This window comes from Leopardus geoffroyi, chromosome A1 (genome assembly GCF_018350155.1).
Source record: "Leopardus geoffroyi isolate Oge1 chromosome A1, O.geoffroyi_Oge1_pat1.0, whole genome shotgun sequence".
NCBI lineage: Eukaryota > Metazoa > Chordata > Mammalia > Carnivora > Felidae > Leopardus > Leopardus geoffroyi.
Genome location: NC_059326.1, coordinates 108,358,484 through 108,377,515, shown reverse-complemented (window position 1 = coordinate 108,377,515; position 19,032 = coordinate 108,358,484). Strand labels below are relative to the sequence as shown.

The following is a 19,032-nucleotide window of genomic DNA, read 5'->3' as shown; positions in this document are numbered from 1 at the left end:
CTTTGAATGCTCTTAAAGAAAATTTTTTTACATTACCCTTAATAGTGTCTCTTTATAGTGTCCTAATACTCCATTATAATAATTGTCATAATTTATTTACTCCCCAATATTTGGTCATTCAGAATTTTTAGGTTTTTTTTTTTTAACGCTAATTATCTTTGTGGTTACATGTGCCCAGTTATTGGTTTCTTTAGAAAAGTTCTAAGAAGTAGAATTTCTAAATTAAAGTACCTTTAATTGCATTATTTGGTTTTCCTTATATGAGCTAGAGTGCATAGTTTGTATGTGTGTTTGGATTACTTCAGTCTCAGTTCTAGTGTGTTCTTAGATTATTTTAGTGTCATGTCATGAAGCTTAATAGATTCTATATTTCCTCTAGGTAGCTATAGCTTATGCTCATGTCATTTACTTGTAACTCTCATGTGTGCTGAAAGTTGTCGTCTTGGGGTTATGCTGGGTTCCTGAGTGGACCAGAAAGAGCAACAGTCACACTGCTTGGGATTCAGTCCATTTGATGAGTCTAAGTGAAGTGTGCCATTGTTGCATTTAAAGGCTTCTATTGCTAGTTTTAAGTACTCAGCCTACTAAGTACTGTCAGGGATTTGGCAGAGGGAAGAGCTAAGTTGATTCAGGGTAGTTAATAACTATGAGATTAGATTTTTGGTCATGATACTTGCATTTGCTGTTTCTTGAAATAATAGTGTGTGTTTGCAGGCAACTTGGAAAAGATTATAAGAGCTTTTCATTTACTTTTCATTAAAGTCACCAGTATGTAAAACCTATGTGTCTGTTCAAATACCTATATATTGATAGTTGGTCTAGATAAGGATGCTGCTGTGTAGCAAAAATGTTAATTAGTATTTGTGAAAACATCCAGTAGAAAATTGGTTTTATGGCTACTCTGGGGCCCTTTACTTCTTTTGTTCTTCTCTTTGATTCAGAGAGATCAAAAGGAAGCATTTTTTCTTTTAGACAGTAGCTGAGTTTATGTTTTCATTTGCAAACTATCATCAACCTTTTCTTGCTAAACTGCTGAAGGTCAAAAATTCTTAAAGATGTACGGAATAATTTGTTACTATCCTTTGTCATAAGTATTATTAGTATATAACCTATACATCAAAGTTTTATGAGTACTAAAGACTTGGCATATTTTATTCTGTAACTGAATGCTTAGAATGATTGAAAAGAATGGTTTATTTTTATGAATTATTTTCATATTTTTGTCATATATTGCTTTATGTAAAGATGAGAACCATAATGGGAAAGGGAAAGGTTGTTTTTCTTAATGTTAAAAGAGCATTCCTGACAGTTATGTTTTTGAAACTTCTTTGGGTATTCCTCTCAGAGTTTTCAACAAATTTAAATGTTTTCAGATGCTCTCTGTGAGAATATTTTAAGGTTTGGATCTTTGGTAAGGTGTGTTTCATATTTAGAAATAGCAAAAAGGTGATTGGGAGTAATCAGTGAATAAGATGGGTAATTATGCCAACTGGAAATAGTCAAGCAGTTACAGGAGACATCTGTCTTGACTTCTTCCTTACTTTCCGTATGATTGGGGCATTTCATCTAAATCCTTCATGCTTTGGTTCCTTTAGCTCAGAAACTGAGGTTAATATTTGTCTGCCTGTGTTATGGGGTGGTTGCTGAAGTACATGGGAACATGTTTGTACACTCATAGTCTAATCACTCAGTAATATCTCTAGACACTTCCTTTCAAATGTTTCAAGATGTATACCCTCCTCACCTGTCAGTCTCTCCATGTGATTGCCTTAATGTTCACTGCCATTCTTTCTAGAACTCTTGTAATAGCATCTCTCATACTACTCCAGCCCACTTACACTGTAAAAGGAGTATTTTTTTCATTTTAAGAGATACGGAAAATTTTTTCTAAATTGGAAAGTGTTTCATAATCTCTTCATTAAAAGATACCTAATTAATTACTGTGTCCATGAACCATGAGATCACAGCCTGACTTGAAATCAAGAGCCACACGTTGTATTGACTGAGCCACACTGGTGCCCCTATTTTCAGCTTTACTGAGATATAATTCACATATAACACTATGTAAGTTTAAAGTATACAGCATGATATTTGATATACATATTAATATTGCAATATGATGACTGTATATGTGTGGATATGCATGTGTTGAAGGCTGAGAAACCTGTTGGTGTAATCATCTTTTACATATACTGTTCCTTTTACTTAGAATGTTCTTTTATTTTTTGTCTTTTTGGCAAAAATCTTAATTGTCCTCAAGACTCAATTCCATATCATTTCATGGGAAGCCTCTGTGATTTTGGGGAAGAATTAGGTACACATCTCTGTATCCCATGTATATATTTGTGATCTTTCATGAGACTGTATTGTAATCATATGTTCAGTTGTCCACCTCTCACATCCGATACTTGCCTTGAAAATGTGAACAGAACCATCATCATTGTGTCCTCTGAACTTACTATCTTTCAAAATAAGATTGCCTTTTTTCCCCCCATCAGCTTCTTTAGATTCCTGCGTAACTTTGGGCACATTTTGTAACTTTCCTGCATCTGTGTTGATAAATAATCTATAAATTTATGAAAGGATTAAATGAGAGAATTTATGTAAAAGTTTCTGCCTAGTGTTTGGTGCTCTGAAAAACTTTCATTATGTCAGCAACTTCTATTCCTCTTGTTATTGTAAATACTCAGTCTTTGTTTTTGTTGCTTACAAAATGATTTTCCTATTTATTCTGTAGCTGAGTATGAAATACATCCAAGATATTTAAGCATGTTGGGGAGCCTGGGTGGCTCAGTTAGTTAAGCATTCGGCTCTCAGTTTCAGCTCAGGTCTCCATCTCACGATTCATGAGGTTGAGCCCTGCATCCAGCTCTGTGCTGACAGTGTGAAGCTTGCTTAGGATTCTCTCTCTCTCCCTATCTCTGTCTCTCACCTACTCGCTCACTCTCAAAATAAATAAATAAACTTAAAAAAAAAGTTATTGAAAAGATATTTAAATATGTTAATATAATCAAAAACAAGCTAAAGAATTAGAGCAAAGGGAAAGGAAAAAGAAAATCAGGCTGGCTTGAGGTTAGGACAACCAATAGTCAGCCAACTGCCGCTGTCCTCACCGCACCCCAATTATTTTTGTAGTGTGTATTCATAGTAGCTCACTTCAAACAAGGTAATTTCTTTGTCCAACCGTAAGAGGTAAAGGGGTTACTCAATGTATATGAAAGTCACTGAAAGTGTGCTTTTCTGTATACAGTAAGTAGCTAGAGTCCAATTAAATGACAGCAGGAGATGTCTGCCAAAAACTGATCACTGGTTTTGGGATTACTGATTTGAAGAGCTTCTTTGTGATAGTAGTTAGCAAAGCCAGTAGTTTAGCTCAAGTGTCTTAAAGTGTAAATTGCAAAACAGTCCTCGGACATGGGAAGAAAATAGTTTTTATTTATATGTAGTGTTATCCTTTTAAATTTCTGGCAAGTTTTGTGTCTATTTCATAATGAACACAAAATATTTTCGAGGGGGGCCTGGGTGGCTCAGATGGTTAAGCATCTGACTCTTGGTTTTGATTGCGTCATGATCTTGTGGTTTGTGGGATCATGCCCCTCATGGGGCTCTGTGCTGACAGCGTGGAGTGTGCGTGGGATTCTCTTTCTCCCTGTCTCTCTACCTCTTCCCTGCTTGCATGTGCTGTTTCTCTCAAAATGAATAAACTTTAAAAAAAATAAAAAGTTTGAGATTAGTTGGTTTTTTTTTTTTTTTTAATTTTTTTTTTTTTTTCAACGTTTATTTTTATTTTTGGGACAGAGAGAGACACAGCATGAACGGGGGAGGGGCAGAGAGAGAGAGAGACACAGAATCGGAAGCAGGCTCCAGGCTCTGAGCCATCAGCCCAGAGCCCGACGCGGGGCTCGAACTCACGGACCGCGAGATCGTGACCTGGCTGAAGTCGGACGCTTAACCGACAGCGCCACCCAGGCGCCCCAAGATTAGTTGGTTTTTAAATGTCTTCCTCACTTGGCACTAGTTTACTTTTTTAGCTTTCTAGCATCATTATTTTGTTGGAGGTCCTTTCCTTTGGTCCTGTTTTTCTCTCTCTCTGTTCTTAGAGCCTTCTTTACCTAAGGTAATTCTGTCCTTTGATGAAGCAGTTTGAATTTTAACATTTCCTCCTTTTTTTGAATTTTAACATTTCCTCCTTTTGTCCAGCATGGTCTCCTACTGTGCCTTCCAGAAAACAGAATAAACAACTTATTTAAGAATTTCCTGAATGTCTGTATTTTTTTTACGTAAAGTTGATTGCTGTGTTTTAATTGCCATCAGTGGTGAAAATTTTTCAAATGTAATGAATTGAATTTTTAATACTGGTGTATATATGTGAAGTTAAATAGTAAAATTAAAGCAGGATCAATAAGGGGGAATTATCTTGGTTTCACCAAAGTCAGGCACCAAGTATGCCTTTAGTTAACTTGAAATGAATTTCCAGAATACCAGAGAACATTCATGCTCATTTTTGTGAAAACATCAATAACTGAAATATAAATAGGGACATTCTTCAAAGGTTTAAAAAAATCTTATTGGTGTTCTGGTACTTCATTTATGAAATTAGAGCCCTTTTTATTGATTTCTCCTTGCTCCTGCTATATTTTTGAATAAGGAACAGTATGGTTGTTTGGTATGCTTGTTATCTTCTCTTAACTAGGTCCCACGTTCCTCAGTAGACTACATTTTTTTCTTTCTTGTCCCCTATGTTGCTTTTTACATTCTCAGGCACAGGATAAGCCACTGGTCATGCTTTTCTCTTTCTCCATCATGGCACCTGCATTTAAGTGGAACCATCAAACTGTTCGCAAAAAGACATATGGAAAGAGGGATTTCCATGGAAGCCTCATGGGTCATGGTTTTAAATTTAGAGGGCTTCCTTTTGATCACCTTTATAGATTTTCTTTCTACCTAGTTCATTGTTCTAGGAACGTATGCAGGTGGTAGGTAGGGTATGATATTCTAGAATCTGATTTTAGGTGCACAAATTATAATGAGGCATGCAGCTCTTCCTCCTCTGCACCCTCTTTGATTTCATCTTAAATTTCCTGCTCTCCTGCGGTGCAGGCTGTTGAGTTTGGATTCAGAGCATATTTAGCAAGATTAAGACATAATTGTCAGTACAGCTGAATAGGAGGTGATAATTAGGATCAGATCATGTAACCACCTTTATGTTGGTATCCTGTATAATGGCTGTATTCTTGTACTGGTCCATGAATGTGACATCTTAAGTTTTTTAGCAAAATGTGTTCTGCTTTGGTAGAGACTGTGAGTGTCTTATTTATCAAGCCATTCCTGTGGTAAGAAATGAGATCCTGCCCCCTGAAAGCCCATCAGAAATTAGAAGACTTTGGTCCACACATATGATTCCTGAAATCTCCTTATGGAGGATGTCTTAGTCCATTCAGGCCGCTGTAACAAAATGCCACAGACTGAGTGGTTTATAAATAACACAAATTTATTTTTCACAGGTCTAGAGGCTGAAATTTTAAGATGAGGGTGCAGGCATGTTTGGGTTCTGGTGAAAGCCTCTCAGCTTACAGACTCTGACGTCTCACTGTCTGCTCACATGATGGAAAGGGCTAGGTAGCTTTGTTAGGCCTCTTTTATAAAGGCTCCAGAGTGCTTTTATAGCGGTGGTGCTTTGCACCTTCATTACAGAAGAGGACTATCCTCTCAATTCATGAGTGTCTAACATCTCCAAGTAGGAAAATTCTTCCCATTTGCCTCCTGAGAAATAATGTGGAATTCTTGACAGGAAGTTCTTGTACCTAGTTAGAGGGTGATGAGTCCACCAATGGACAGAGAAAAAGCAAAGGGGTGATACTGTAATCGAACTAAGGACGGATGCCTGCCTGGAGCAGTTTAAAAAAAAATTCTGAAGAAAAAATGCTCATTGTAGAAATGTAAAAACATGCAAGAACATTAAGAGAGAAACTTGCTGTAATCCTCAAACCAGAGATAGCTAATGTTGCTAACGATTTTTAAATACATCTTGATTAATTCAGATCTTCTAATTTAGATAGTGCTGAATTTTTATATCTCCTACCTTTCTACTACACATGCAATTTTTTCCCAAAACATATAATATTAATATTATATCATACGAGTGTAACAAAGGATTCCCATGCAGCTTCTACTTTTTCTCCCTATTACAAACAACATGTATGAGTAACTGGACTTGGATTTTTTTCTTAGGGTTGATTAGTAGAAGTTAAATTACTGGATTAAGGATAGAAAAATTATTTTTAAGGCTCTACATAAGTATTGCTAACTTCTAAATGGTCGTTTTAAGAAATTGTCTTGATCAGTCACTTTTTATGAACTTCAGGAATGTTGGGAGCTCAAGGAGTGCAGGGTGTGCTCTTTTGGTCTCCTTTGTCTTTTAAGGTGACACTCATTCGTATGGATCTGCTCAGGGAAGCAGAATTGGAAAATTGTTTTTAACTTACTTGAAACTTTATGCAGTAGCTGCTAAGCTGCTAAAGAAACCTCTTCTGAAGATTGTTTGAAGCAACTCTGATATTAGTATATACCAGTGGCCCAAGGTAATGATTTTCAAGAACATTTGGGTTGGAAGAATTATAACTACTGAGACATAGCAAACACATTAATGCTGATTTTTATTGCTTTTTAGTTTGATTTGTTATCTGTTCAGAAACTTTGCTTTGTTCAGCACTTGGCTTTTATAGTACTAGAAAATGCATTATTTAAAATTAGAGAAGTGAGGGGCGCCTGGGTGCTCAGTCAGTTAAGTGACCCAACTCTTGATTTTGTCTCAGGTCATGATCTCATGGTTCAGGAATTGGATTCCCGTATTGGGCTTTGCACTGACAGTGCGGAGCCTGCTTGGGATTCTGTCTCTCTGACCCTCTACCACTTGTTCTTTCACTCTCAAAAAAATAAATAAATAAAAAATAAAAAAATAGAGAAGTGATTTAAAGGTGGTCTCAAATATAATCCACGAATCTTCAGATGGGGAGAATATTCTCAATAGTTTAATCTTTTATTTTTTTTTAAATTTTTTTTTTTCAACGTTTATTTATTTTTGGGACAGAGAGAGACAGAGCATGAACGGGGGAGGGGCAGAGAGAGAGGGAGACACAGAATCGGAAACAGGCTCCAGGCTCTGAGCCATCAGCCCAGAGCCTGACGCGGGGCTCGAACTCACGGACCGCGAGATCGTGACCTGGCTGAAGTCGGACGCTTAACCGACTGTGCCACCCAGGCGCCCCAATAGTTTAATCTTTTAAATGAGATTTATTTTTCCACTTATCTTTATATATAGCTCTATTTTAATTATGGGTAGACCTCATTTTTAAAGAAAATACAGTATTTTAAAACTTTACGTTAGCTTTGCATATAGTGTATAGCACATTTGACTGTTTACACATAGAATGTATTTATTTGCATGTGTGTGTAGGTGATTGAATGAGTGAAAAATGCTTCATATAACTGCACAGTGTAGGGGAAAGTGGAAGCGTGGTGTGCCTTTTTATTGTTCCTTTAGTTTCACTGATTCTAATTATAGAAGCTTACATCACCTTAGTTGGTGATGAAGGCTTCCCTCTCCTTTGCTTTTTCTTCCTTGATCACTCCCTAAGGAAGGATCATATTTCAGAGTGCTTATGTGTCCTGCTGGTAGCTTTAACAGAGTTTTCAACAGCATGGTGCTGACCATTTAGTGGACATAGATGATCGTGTGCTGAAGCACACTTTTCTTACAAAAGAATAGGAGGAGAGTGTTGATACTCTGGCTTCCCTATTTTCAGAAAGGCTGACGAATAGATAGAATGCAATTTGAAATCAGGAATTCCTGAGGGGCACCAGTAATCAGAGTTAACTATGTCTGGTAACTTAATGAAGATTCATTTCAAATGTTCAAGTTAAGCAAGGGATGAGGAAGAGGTGGGAAAGCTTGCTGTGATCTTTTAAAAGGGCTTGTATGTTACCTCTGCCATTATGGTAAACGGTCATTAATCTTCCAAAAGGATTAAAGTGTTTTTACTATATAAATCCATACATTTAGCAATTTATATTTTGAAGACCAAATACATAAAACTGAAATAGAGAAATGAGTGGCCTGTTTATTTTGTGAAACTCCATAATTTTTCTTTCGTTCACATGCTTTTGAGGTCGGTTTCTCTTAAGTTGTGTTTGCAGTATTTCAATGTGCAGATGGGAAATAAACGGTATGACTTTGCCTGACATTACTATGACCTGGTTTTTCTTATTGTTGTTTTTTTGTTTTTAGTCTGGAATGTATATTCTCTGATAACTTCCCTTTATCCCTAATGACCTTTTTTCTCCTCCTTTTCAGTGTTGTTGCTTATTAAGTACAAAGTATACTTCTAGTTTAGCATCTATCAGAACTTCATTTTTGGCTTTCTATGCAATATGAGTTCAGATGTTTTGTTTGTATTTTTGTTTAGATATAGTTTATACAGTTAACATACATTTTATATCTTAGCTATATAGCATCTAGATTTTTATAAAAATAACTTTGTAATGCTTTGAAGCTTTCAAAGCCAATATAGGTTGATTGCTTTATTTTATGGTGGTGCAGAGGATCCTCCTGAAGCTAAAAAATTCATCTTATGTGGCTTAGCATTATGGCGTTTGATGTACAGGGGAAATGTATTCTTAAATGGCTATCCTGTGGTGATGATTCCTAGATAATGTGTAGATCAGGGCATTCTCCTTGCTGCAATTACTTCATTTGAATTGGTAAGATAATGGAATGAGATCACAATAAAATTCTAAAAATGATGGAAGTGAAAAAAATGTTCTTTCACCTGATCATATTTTTAGTGATTTGACAAATTACTGACTATTCTCTTCAAAAGATGTTTATTTCTTCCTTCATTAATTAAGAGGTCATGTTGTTCTTTCTGAAGAAGTAATGTGGTCTGGTGTACCATCAGAGTGCTGGTGGATTCATAGCTGAATATAGGACTTGGCCTATTTGTTTCTTTCATGGTATTGTTGCACAGGGAGAGTCTGCATGCACGATTCGCCATAGGGTTCCCTAGAAGGGCACATAGTATGAGATGATGTGTAGAACAAGGAAAAGGGTGATGTCATCTTCACTTCCAGGCCACACTGAAGGAAAAGAGAATTGTTGCTTTATTGAATTGGTGTTTACAATAGTAGTTTCTAACATATGGCTTTTAGTGGATTGCATTTCACACACAGGGCAGCAGTTTCTTTAAGCAGCTAAGAGATAGCTCTCCCTTGCTCAGCTTGAGGTCCTTCTTTGTGTGCTATCAGCATGATTTATTATAAAAAGGGGGAAACGTGTCCATTATGATTTTATTTTTGATTTGGTAATAATTTATCCTGTTGGTACTGTACATGAATGTAATTATTATCTCCCACTGAAACTGAAATACTCTTTTAAGTCATGTTACAGATGTTTATGTACAAAGGCTTGTCTTTTAGAAATTTATTTTTAGGAATTGTTGGGCTTCATTTACATACAGTGCCTGCTATCATTTTTCTGTTTTAAAAAATGAGTGATTAAAATTAGATTTTAGCTAATTTATTCTTGAATGCTTAACATTATGGTGAAACTCCCAACTCATTGTAGTTTATGGTGTTTGAAAACCAGCCTCTATATATTTTCCATGTTTTATGTTTAGAAAGCTACTCATGCTCATTTGTGTTTTTGAAATTTAATTTTACATTTAAACGCAAAATTTTTACATGTATTCCTTTGAAATTTTTGCAGAAAACATAATTCTTAAGTTTTATAGAAATCTTGATTCATAAGTGATCACATATTTTGAAAGCATGAGTTGTCTTTGTTCAGAATAATATTTAGCTTTACTAAAGTTAATTGTAGTTTTGTAAGTAACAGCATAATTCAGATTGGCAGCATAGTATTGTTGAGAAAGTGACTCATACTTTGCCCAGAGGTATTGAAGACCTCTTTTTTGGGGTATGGGGGGGGCGGTGTGTGCTAATTTCAAGATGTTTCTTTGACAGTGGAGTCCTTTGTAGTAACACCTATCTCTCAGGTTATAGTTTCTTCTCTTACGTTGCATACCCCTTGTCTTCATAATAGTGTTAGGTTAATAAAGCAAAATAATTGTACTCCTCTGCTTTGTTCATCAGTTGTTAAGTCTCAGAATTTTATTGTCTGAAGGTGTACCAAGCATTTTACCGTTGGAAACTGTGTCTTTTTTTCGCCATTGGGAGGCAACATTACCACCTTAAGTGCAAGCTCCTCATAGGAGTATCTGCAGTAGATGCCTTGTGGCAGAACTGTGAAGAGTAAGGGTGGGTACTAAAGGAATTGTGTTTTTATATTGGACAGGGTGTGGCAAAAATTTTTTTTCTGTAATTTTTATAGCAAAATGAGGTTAATTTTTCGTCCAAGCTCAATTTTTTAAGCAGTTATAATTTCATTCTTCTCTTATGCTTCTGAGTTTTACTGGCTTCCTGTGTCTTTCTAGGAATTGAGCATTGGGCTGCAGGAAAGTACCATATTGCATAGATTATTCTTCCTCAGAGGAGTTGGTACATGCTGCAAGTCGGCTGTTGTGCCTGTGATGTAAAAGCTTTCCTTTGCAAAATGCAATTCTATTGTTTCCACTTAAATGTACTAATTACAGAAAACCTCAGTGCTAGTTTTGATGTTTGATGTTAATTTAGAGTATCTTGAAGGTTATACGTTTTAGAACAGTTAATTGATAAATGGGAAGTTTTGCAGGCAGAAATCCCTGAATGAGTAGTGTAACAAATACATGTGTGATATCTGAGAACTGAGCTGCCTTATGTATTTGTAATGCAAGTATCTTACCAGAGCTAATTATTTTCCCTTGGGAGGACAATCTTGTGCTAAATTTGAATAATAATATTAAGAAATCTGTCTTCCCAAATAAAGCTATGTATCAATGTACAGAATTAAAAATCAAGATGGATTTTTTAAAACTGAAATAGGTGCTGCTTGCCAATTTTTTTTTTCTTATAGAATTTAGCTTGCTGACGTATCTTATGGAAGGGTGTGTGTGTGTCTGTGTGTTCTCAGTAAATTGCTTTTTGGGCTACATCTGCAGATACAGTAGCCAATTGATCTAATGCAGTTTCTGAAGGCTTTCTATACAGGTGATGTCATCCTTTTAGCTCTATTCTCCTCCCACTCTCTTTCCTTCTTATTAGATATTTCATCTTACTGCAGAGCATGGAATCAATAGGAGCTTCTCCTTAGGGAGCTGCTGTGAAACAGGCAAGGACAGTAGGAATTAAAACACTAACATATAGTCTTGTTTTAGCAGAAGATGTAGGGTTTTTGTATCATATCCTATATAAATTTTCAACCAGAAAAGCCAGAGTTAGATCAACATTACTGTCTTACTGATGTATTAGAACAAGAAGCAATACTGCTGAGCTGTAAATAGTGCATGTGAAAAGAGAACATTTTAATTTTGGAGATTTTCAGGCATTCTCCAGGACAAACCTGTTAGAGCATATCTATCTTTTAAGTACCATTTGCTTGCTCATCGGTTGATTTTTCTTTTTTTAAACCTTTGGTGATTAAGAATATCAAGAAGAAACTTTCATTTTAAGGATACAGTGATCTGGTTTGCTTCTGATGCAGAAGAAATACTGCAGTGCTTGCTCTACAGAATGAAATAAGTTGAAGAAGAGACAAAGCGATGTTACAGAGAGGAAAGGTTTCTCAGGATCCAGGAACACAGATTTGGTGCATGTTGCCTTATTTGCGCTGATAGATACCGTATTAACTGTTGTGTTACCGCTGTGCATGTCTGTGCCAGGTGCCTGAGGAAGCATGTGTATGTCTGTATGTACTGAGCCAGAAATGTAAACATCTTAATTTGCTGTGATTTGCTTGTTAAAAGTGAACCTTGTGATGAAAACTGTTGCAGTTATTTAGAACAATACTCTGAGCTACTGAAAGCTCCTAATTTCAGTGTGAAAGGGATTTGGAGATCTGGGATCTGCCTTTATATAACACTGCAAATGGCGTATGATTTGTAAAAAGAAACTTAACAGAATTTTGTCATCATACTCATCTGTGTGGCTCTGGTTTGAAAAGGAAACTACCCTTTCCAGCCCAGGAAATGGCTTTTCTTGTTCGCTGTTATGCCAATTGTCTTCAGCCATGGGCCTCCAAAGTAAGTAATGTGTATTATTTTCTTAGAGATTGATATAATCTAGTTATTAAATTTAAATTCTATTTTGAATTGTAAATGAGCCTTATTGTGCTGTTACATTTTCTAAACTGTAAAAATAAGAATTACAAAGCAGTCTTAAAAGCTAAATCTCATGGCCATTTTGTTTTTCAATTTAAAGGTATCTCTAAAGTGTCCTAATGTACCTCTAAGAGGATATGAAAAAACCTTCTTAATAATCTGTAGACTTAAAATGTAATGCATTTGAGGTGTACTGTCTTCAGACTGAATCATTTGGTTATAGCTATTTCTGTACTTTTCTGTGAGTGTACTCTTTAAGTTGATGGCATTGTATTGCCTCATTTTAAGTGGTTGATGTATATAGCTATGTTAGTCTAATCTCTAGCTTATGCTATTCAAATTTTTATCACACAGAAATTTTAGGAAGACGGGGTAATTCTTAACCAGTGGAATATGAAGAAAATTATTATTAAAAGGAACTATATGAAAATTTTTTATAGTGTTCTTAAGCATTTTAAAAATAGTAGTAAGTGAACTATTAGTAGCTTGAGACATTAAGATAGCATCTGTTATATTTGTCATTTTTTTAAAAGCAAACATTAACTCACAGTAAAGCAGAATGCTACACAAAAGGACATGCTAGGTTTTAGGAAAATATACAGTGTAATTTAATAAATTGTATTGTTTATATTGGCTGTTTATATAGATCTGGAATCTGATGCCACTCAAGTTCTCTTTCCTGTTTTGTAAATTTCAAAACAAAAACAGAGTAGTATGAATTTTTAGTTTTGTCTTATAAAAGCTAAATGTGTTAGTAACACTTTAATTGACTCTGTTAAGATTTCTTTATGGTTTTGTTGAATAGAGACAGGCACAATAGAGGCATTTCCTAGGATGAAATCATGTCTTTGTTTAAAGGTTGTCCTACTGATGGTGACTAAGGGAGAAATACTAGGATAGCGTCGTGGTAGTATACAGTTTTATCTGAAAGATGGCTCACTGCCTATCTTTCTTAAATGCAGCTTCTGGAAAGACATTGACATTCATTATCAAACAACTGATTGAAATGTAAAGAGATGGAAAGAAACATAGGTATACACTTCATTTGTACTATCTGGTAAGACAAGGGTGGCCTCTGTAGTACAAATGCCACCTGTGGGGTCCATGCTTTGTGGATGCTTGATGGCGACACTACTGAGGTTTAAAACATACAGAAGGGAAATGGATGAGACCAAATGAATAAGCTTTAAAGAAAATCAATAATGAGATATAGGGGTTGTTTTTTTTTAGAATAACAACAAAAAATAGACCTTGGTGGTACTGGTAATCAACTTTTAAGATTTAATAAGTGTAGAAGAGCCAAAGGGGATTTAAAAAAAATCAGATTTTAAGGTTTGATTCGATGCCAGCAAATACCATCTGAGCAGGATTCTGTGATTAGTACTTGACTATGTAAATTAAGTATTTATAAAAGAGAACATGTCTCCTTTTCCCCTCCCCCATCTTTCATGTTATTCCTGATGGAATTTTAACTCTGGATTGTGATTAAACACATTAAACCTGTGATTAATTTTTCATACTTGGTACTTTTGATTTTCCAGTACATCCTACTGATTTTTATTTATTAATTCATGTATTTTGCCCACCCTACTATTTGGATTTCATTACTTCTGAATTCTTTCATGTTCTTAACAGAATAAGTGGTTCTAGCAGCAAGAGAAGGGGGAAAGGGGAGTAGATGAACTTAAATGTTCAAAATGCCTTACTTTATATTTATAAAATAATTGTTTATTATATAAAATAATAAATCTAAAGTCTTTTCTTTTTAGCACTTTGAAAAAGTTAATGCCTTGTCTTCTGGCATCCAGTGTTAGTGATGAGAAGTCTGGACTCCTTTTAATTCTTATTCCTTTGTCAAGCAATCTGTTTTTCTTGTTGTTTGTGGTTAGTTGTGTTTTTCTTTGGATTTTATTTTTATCCTTTATGCCGTGAAGTTTTACCATGGATTGTTGTAATTTTTGTTTTGTTTTGTTTTCTTGGTACCTGGAAGTCTCTCTCAAGCTGAAGATTCCCCTGGGTATTCATTTATGGGAAATTTATTTTTTGAAAACTGCAGTTCTCGTCTTATTGCTCCAGATGTTAGAACTCTGGATCTGCCCAAAATATCTCTAAACATTTGTTTCATACTTTATTTTCATTCCATGCATTTTCAGTCTGATCTTCTAGCTCACTGATTCTCCACTTGTGACCAGTTGCTGTTCTGCTCTTCATCTTTTAAATTTCTAATTGTAGTAATCATTTATGAAATCTCCACTGATGATTTTTCACAACCACCCTTGTTTAATAACTTGTTTTCCTTTTATGGATACCATTCATTTACCTCATTGTTGTCTTAGCTTTTTCTTCACGTTTCAGTTCTTCTCTTAGTTGAGTGTGTGTGGATTTTTTTCAGGAGGTTGATGTTCCTTGAGTGACTGAGAATTCACCTTCCTGGTCTGTGGAAATTGCTTGCCCAAAGGAACTGTTTACTGGATGGAAGAGGCATTACCTCTTTGGCTTCTATTTGCCTTCTCTTAGGTGCTTTTGGGTCACAGGTCAAGGAAGTGCTTCCATTTTCTTTCTTTTTTTTCTTAAAAAATTTTTTTAATGTTTATTTTTGAGAGAGAGAGAGAAAAGAGCACAAGTTGGGGAGGAGCGGAGGGAGAGGGAGACACAGAATCTGAAGCAGGCTCCAGGCTTTGAGCTGTCAGCACAGAGCCCAATGCCGGGCTCAAACCCACAAACCATGAGATCATGACCTGAGCCAGACTCCGTCACTTAAATGACTGAGCTACCCAGGCGACCCCAATTTTCATTTTTACACACAACTAAATCTATAGGTTGTTTTTTTTTGTTTGTTTTGCTTTGTTTTGTTTTGTTTTGTTTTGTTTTGTTTTGGGCCCTTATCTTACTTATCCTGTCTGTAGCTTTTGACACAACTGATCACTCCCTTCTGAACAGACTTTGTTCAGACTATAAGCCAAAGTCTTTACCATGAGTCACTAGACAGTGTATGACTCTTCTCCCTTTATCTTCTGATACATTCCTGCTCATTCATTGCATCTATTCTAGTTTTCTTGCTTGTCTCAAAGTTGCCCACTCTTTTTAACTTTTTTTTTTTTTAATTTGAGAGAGAGAGTGAGTGTGAATAGGGAAGAGTAGAAGGGGGAGGTGGAAAGAGAGACAGACTTAACCAGGTTCCATGCTCAGTACTGAGACCAACACGGGGCTTGATCCCACAACCCTGGTATCATGACTTGAGCCAAAATCAAGAGTCAAGCTCAACTGACTGGGCTACTCAGGCCCAAAGAGGAAACTGATTTCCTTTTTTCTCAACAAGTCTGTCAATACTTTAAATAAACTTACTATTAAATGCAAATATTGAATGAAAGCTGCTCTTTGCTTTTAAAAATGTTAAAGTGGGGAGATACATGTGTCTTAGAATGGAAAAACTCTTGTTGTTTAACAGTATTCCTTCAAACTTCATCTTTTAGTAAAAATAATGAATTTGAATTAGGCACGCATGCTTCCGCTGTAGTTTGACTTGCCTCAGGCAGAGTGCTGGTATAACATACCCAAGGCTACTGTGATTAGATAAAGCTTTTTCCTTTAGGGCTTTTGAGAAATTTTAGACTGTCTCTCTAAAACAGGTTCCAAACTGTGCTTTTTGGGCCTTATAATCTATTTTTAATTCTCTCTCATTGTCAGCAGATATTTCAAGGACATGTCACTCTCTCTAGTCCTGGAAGCTCCTTTATAAATCTGCTTTTAATTTCATAAGGCTTCTGTCTTCTTGTGCCTTGACTAATGTTTCATGTCTCCATACGTATGTCTTCCATTTCAACTTCTATGATGCTAGAGTAATCTTTTTAAAAAGCAGATCTCTTCTAGTCATTTTCTTGCTTAGAGTTCTTTAATAGCTTTTTTTCTAGTAGAGGAAATCTAAAAATACTACTTCTGGCTCTACGTATATCCCTACCTGAGCTACCCTGATTTCCTTACTGTTTTCTGATTGCATCATGCTCATTCAAGCTTATCTAGATGGGTAGATAGGTAGGTAGGTAGATATAGATACACATACACACACTTATACATAATAGGAATAGAGAGAGCATGAGTACCGCATTCAAAGGAGTAGGGTGAAAACATAGAAGTAAGTTCACTTTCCACTCATTTTCAGCTTCCCATATAGGCTCTGATGTTGAGAGTTTTTGTTTTTACCTAATTTATGTCACTTTGTACTTAGTTTCTGATGGTTTTAAGTTACATGCTCATTCTTAGCTCTGCTTTGTATGTCAAGTATGTTAGCACTTACCATGTTCTCATAAGGGATTCTAGTAAAACTCATTTTTGACCCTTATTTAATTTTTTCATCATAAAATGCCAGAATGTATACTACTATGTGTATAGCTATCCTTACACAGTAAGGGCTATAGAATTTTACCACATTCCATTGTTTGTGGCCATTTTTTTTTTCAACGTTTTTACTTATTTTTTTGGGACAGAGAGAGACAGAGCATGAACGGGGGAGGGGCAGAGAGAGAGGGAGACACAGAATCGGAAACAGGCTCCAGGCTCTGAGCCATCAGCCCAGAGCCTGATGCGGGGCTCGAACTCATGGACCGCGAGATCGTGACCTGGCTGAAGTCGGACGCTTAACCGACTGCGCCACCCAGGCGCCCCATGTGGCCATTTTTTTAAGTGGGAAGGTAAGAGAAAATTACCCTCACATACATGGATTTATATATATTTGTTTTCAGTTTTGAAAACATTTCAAATAATTTATTCATAGAAATAATAGAGGAATGTTTTCTTCATGCTGAAATTCCTTTTGGACTACCAGCCTTGATCTTTCTCTTTCACTAGAGAGTACTACTCTTGATTGTTTGGTACATATTTCTCCAGATCTTTTCTCCCACCCTTAGATAAGTTTGTACCCAGAAAATATGTAATGGTATTTTTAGGCTTTTAAAAAAATGAGTCTTACATTTATAATGATAGTTACTTTTTTAATCAGTGTACCAAGGAGACCTATTCAACTTTGACTATACAGGTCTACCTCATACCTTGAACTGTTGCACAGTATTCCATAATAGGCTATAACAATTTAGCCATTCTCCTTGTGATGGTTGATTTTCTTTAAACTGTTACAGTTTGTTCATAATGAATGTTCTTGTACATTCCTCCTTACATACCTGTATGCTTTTTTGGGATAGATACCGGAAGAGGACCTGTTGAGTCATAGGTGCATGTATTTTAAATGTAATACTTCTTAATGTTTACTTTCCAGAGTGGCTACTCTTCAAATCACTCTCCAGAGTGGCTGTCCCAATTCATAACTCCCATTAGTAATTTATGAGAATATTGTGTTCCTCCATAGCCTTGCCCATATTTTGTATTATCCAGCTTTCTTTTTGCCAATTGATGAAAAAAAGTTACTTGTTTAAATTTTTATTTCGCTGGTTGTTGGCAGGGTTCACCAGTCTCTTCCAGCAGCCTTCTTCTCCTGCTGCTGTGACTTAATTGGTCCTGTATTGATACGGCAGAACCAAAAGCAAAGCAGTATTGGGGTCTGCATATAAAGCACTTGCCCCAGGGACGCCTGGGTGGCTCAGTCGATTAAGCATCAGACTTAAGATCAGTTCATGATCTCATGGTCCGGAAGTTTGAGCCCCACATTGGGCTCTATGCAGATAGCTCAGAGCCTGGAGCCTACTTAGGATTCTGTTTCTCTCTCTCTCTCTGCCCCTCCCTCCCCCCCCCCAACTCCCCGTCTCTCTCTCTCAAAAGTAAACATTAAAAAAAATGAAATTTAAAGCACTTGCCCCAAATTGTTACCTGGACCTACAGAGAACTTTGAATCCATGAAATACACATTTTGGTAGGTTAAGTCTATCTGAGACATAACAGCAGCTCTGTCTGTCACTGCCCTTCTCAGAAGCTCTCTGTTACCTATCGGAATCAAAGTTAAAATACATACTTTGTTTGACATTGAAGATTATGCTCTATGTCTAACCTCTTTTAATGCATGCTTTCTTCTTTATATGTACACAGTCTTCAACAGACTATGTACTTTTTCATAATCTTTGTCTGTATTCAAGCTGAATAACCTTTCCAACCTCCAAATAAAACTTTGATACTGGTCCTTATGGACACTTGAGCTCCAGCAGAGCCCAGAAGTTCAGGTATAAAAAAATGGATAAAGGAACTGTGGAAATTAGGAGAGATTGAAAGACCTGGTAGGCTCCAAGGATCATGGTGAATTGAGATTGCTCATGAAAGGTCAGCTATTAAGTCCCTTCTGGGATCAGGAAGAAAAGAAAAGTCAGAGAAGGTTTAAGAAATTAAGAATTCCTGTGGGAGGAAACTTTTTCCCTTCTGCCTCTTTTGTTAGAAAGAAAATAGGAACTGTTAGGTGTTAGGAATTCACAACTTAGTATCAGGAAACAACTTAGTAGGAAAGAGCAACTGATATATAGTCAGGCTGTCTGGATTTCAAATCGTTTCCCTTCTTCCTAGCTATGTGACTGTGGGCAACTTGTGTAACTTCTTTGGGCTTTGGTTTTCTAATCTTTGATGATTAAATTAGATGATCTATGTAAAAAGTATGTAGAAGGGAATGTTTGCTAGCTTACATATTTGGCACACGTAATGAGCAAACATTAGCTGCAGTGACCATCATTATTATTCTCATCAGATAAAAAAGTTGAAAGGATTCCTATATGTAGATCCAAATTTTCTTCATGAGGTAGAAAGGAGATGCTGTGTACTTGTAAATCTGTGTGCACTCTTCACTCTTAAA

At 36.1% G+C, this 19,032-nt stretch overlaps 1 protein-coding gene across 15 annotated transcripts in view; it reads left to right on the top strand.

The window, feature by feature from the left end:
• The window catches only part of RAPGEF6 (Rap guanine nucleotide exchange factor 6), a 191,365-nt gene that overhangs the window by 68,283 nt on the left and 104,050 nt on the right, over positions 1-19,032 (top strand). The window contains exon 1 of one of the 15 annotated variants that reach the window (XM_045487976.1): positions 11,212-12,173. The exons of the other annotated variants lie outside the window; for them this stretch is intronic. Coding sequence (XP_045343932.1) covers positions 12,120-12,173 — 54 coding nt within the window. The 5' untranslated portion in view covers positions 11,212-12,119. Of the gene's footprint in view, positions 1-11,211; positions 12,174-19,032 lie in introns of those variants that run through there. 15 annotated transcript variants of the gene reach the window in all.